Source organism: Olea europaea, unplaced genomic scaffold (genome assembly GCF_002742605.1).
Source record: "Olea europaea var. sylvestris unplaced genomic scaffold, O_europaea_v1 scaffold1273, whole genome shotgun sequence".
NCBI classification, from domain to species: Eukaryota; Viridiplantae; Streptophyta; class Magnoliopsida; order Lamiales; family Oleaceae; genus Olea; species Olea europaea.
Window position 1 is genome coordinate 257,513 of NW_019230182.1, and position 2,221 is coordinate 259,733.

Genomic DNA, 2,221 nt, shown 5'->3' on the forward strand with positions numbered 1-2,221 from the left:
CAGATAAGGGGGCCTTTTCCTTCAGTTTTTCTGATGATATATCAAACAAGTCTTTCCGTTATTCAGACCAATTTTCTCCTAGTCATAGATGTCATTTTTCTATGGTTTGGTCTAAAGTGAATTCCTGTAGTTGTAAAAAAGGTAGCCCATCCTCCTATCAGAATTTTTTATCATCAAAAAGTACTGCTTCAACTCCCCGTTTTCAGGTTATGATCAACTAATCTTTTTTCTATCTTTATTTTCTTTTTCCAGATTTCATGATTGGCATTGGACATATCATTGACTCCAAAGAGTTGATAGCAAATATTCAGACAAAAAAAATACCAGATATCATCTGTTATACAGGACAATGGTACATAGCAAAAAGCCTACAACAAGAGAATAATTACAATAATCTGCAACCAAGGGAAGGATGTGAAGAAAAACAAAGCAGCGTGTTCTTTTTAAGTATGTCTTGCAATTTTATTCAAGTCACATGCCCTTTGTGCATAAAAGATAAAAATAATAGTCAGAAATTTCCAGTAGCCAGAAAATTAAATACTTCGAATACACAAACTAACAGCCGATAAAAGAACAAGGCATTGTTAGGCAAATAAAACCTTGTGTTTTAGTCTTCGAAGCACAAAGGGCCGCAGCACTTGGTGAAGACGATTTATGATCAAAAGATTCTCCTCTTCAGACAGTAAAGCCTAGTCAAGATGCGCATTAAGCACAAGGAGTTAAAAATTTAGAAAAGGAAAAAATGGCAAATGGCCCATCTATCATCGTAAAAGTAGGAGGGGTAAGAAACTTACTTCATCCAATGAATTGTCACCATTACTTTCAAAAGGCTTATTAAACCATTGGGAAAAATCTTCTGACGAGTTAAAAATATTGGGCAACAAGAAGTTAAGAAGTGCCCAGAGTTCCTCAAGATTGTTCTACATGAAGATAGCACGGGGAGAGTAAATATATTTCAGCATTTACTGACACAAAAAGGTGAATATTGATAGTAGACTCGTGAATTACGCAAAGTTATGTGCTAAGAATAAAGTTACATGTTTATGCAACAGATACTAAATAAATGTTTTGAATAAGTGATTAGAAAATGAGACCTGCAAAGGAGTTCCAGTCAACAGCAATCTGTGATTACTACGATAATGCTTCAACTCAGCATTTAACTTGCAGGAAGCATTCTTAATGCGATGCCCCTCATCGATAATGAGATAATGCCAATGTACTTTGCTTAATTTTGGTCGATCGTGCTTGTTCATTAAATATTCATATGTTGTCAGGAGAACATTGAATTTCTGAGGAGCAATTTGTTCCCTNAACTAAATAAGAAATATGGAATAAGATTTACTCGAGCGGCTAAACCAAAAGAAAATGAAGAATGGGAACCAGATTCTGAAAAGTGATCACCTTGGCCTGATCCTTTTCATCTTCATTCTCAAAAATGATTTCATTCTCCTCAACACCACTACTCTCGTCCATATCAGTTTCAAACTGTCTTTCCAACACCTTAGCCTCCTTTAGTTTTGACCCAAGCTTTTGCAGATACTTCTCAGTCTCTTTCAGCAGTTGCTTAACACGGTCTGATTTTGCATCCTATAAGCATATCGAAAGCAATGTCAAAGAGAAATCAGACAAATCCATTCTTAAGACAATTAAAACTCTACTAAGTTATACAGCACCTTAACCATGCGGAGATACCCTTCAACATCATTAATTTTTAATAAATTAATCTTTTCGCGCTGTATCCTGTCAATCTTCTCACGATGAAACCTTTCTTTCCTCTTATGGAACTCCCTTGAATATTTATTGAATCCCTTCCAGCGCTCTCTCCTCATTTTAAATACATCTTCCAGTCTCTCTCTGCAGTTGACATTGTCAAAGCCATCACAAAAACTAATTAGCGTCCTCCTGTAAAGAGCAGAAGCCAGGTTTTTGGCAGAGGCATTATCCTGTAAAGTACACTCTACCTGTGAAATTCCATCTCACCAAAGAATTCCGTCTGCCTCTCACGGATTCTCTTTTGTCGATCCTCCTTCATTTTCTGCTCATATCTCTCAATTTGTTTTGGCCTCCTTCCAATTCTGTGCTTCTTAATTGATTTCAGGCGGTCAATCTGACTGGCTATCGGCTTGAAAAAATCATTTACTATATCTCTGCAGAAAGATAATGATTGAAAATATAAGAACCAAATAAACGATATGATGCCAGAGAATATGTGAAAGACAAA

The 2,221-nt window shown here is 36.1% G+C and overlaps 1 protein-coding gene across 1 annotated transcript in view; it reads right to left on the minus strand.

Annotated features, from left to right (window-relative positions):
- LOC111374659 (chromatin structure-remodeling complex protein SYD-like) overlaps window positions 1-2,161 on the minus strand; it is a gene marked incomplete at its 5' end in the record, with an annotated part of 19,481 nt that extends 17,320 nt beyond the window's left edge. The window contains 6 exons of the mRNA XM_022997371.1: window positions 600-689; window positions 795-920; window positions 1,095-1,313; window positions 1,381-1,587; window positions 1,674-1,854; window positions 1,962-2,161. Of these exons, the coding sequence (XP_022853139.1) occupies window positions 600-689; window positions 795-920; window positions 1,095-1,313; window positions 1,381-1,587; window positions 1,674-1,854; window positions 1,962-2,161 (1,023 nt within the window). The remainder of the gene's footprint in view (window positions 1-599; window positions 690-794; window positions 921-1,094; window positions 1,314-1,380; window positions 1,588-1,673; window positions 1,855-1,961) is intronic.
- Between the last annotated feature and the right edge of the window lie 60 nt (window positions 2,162-2,221).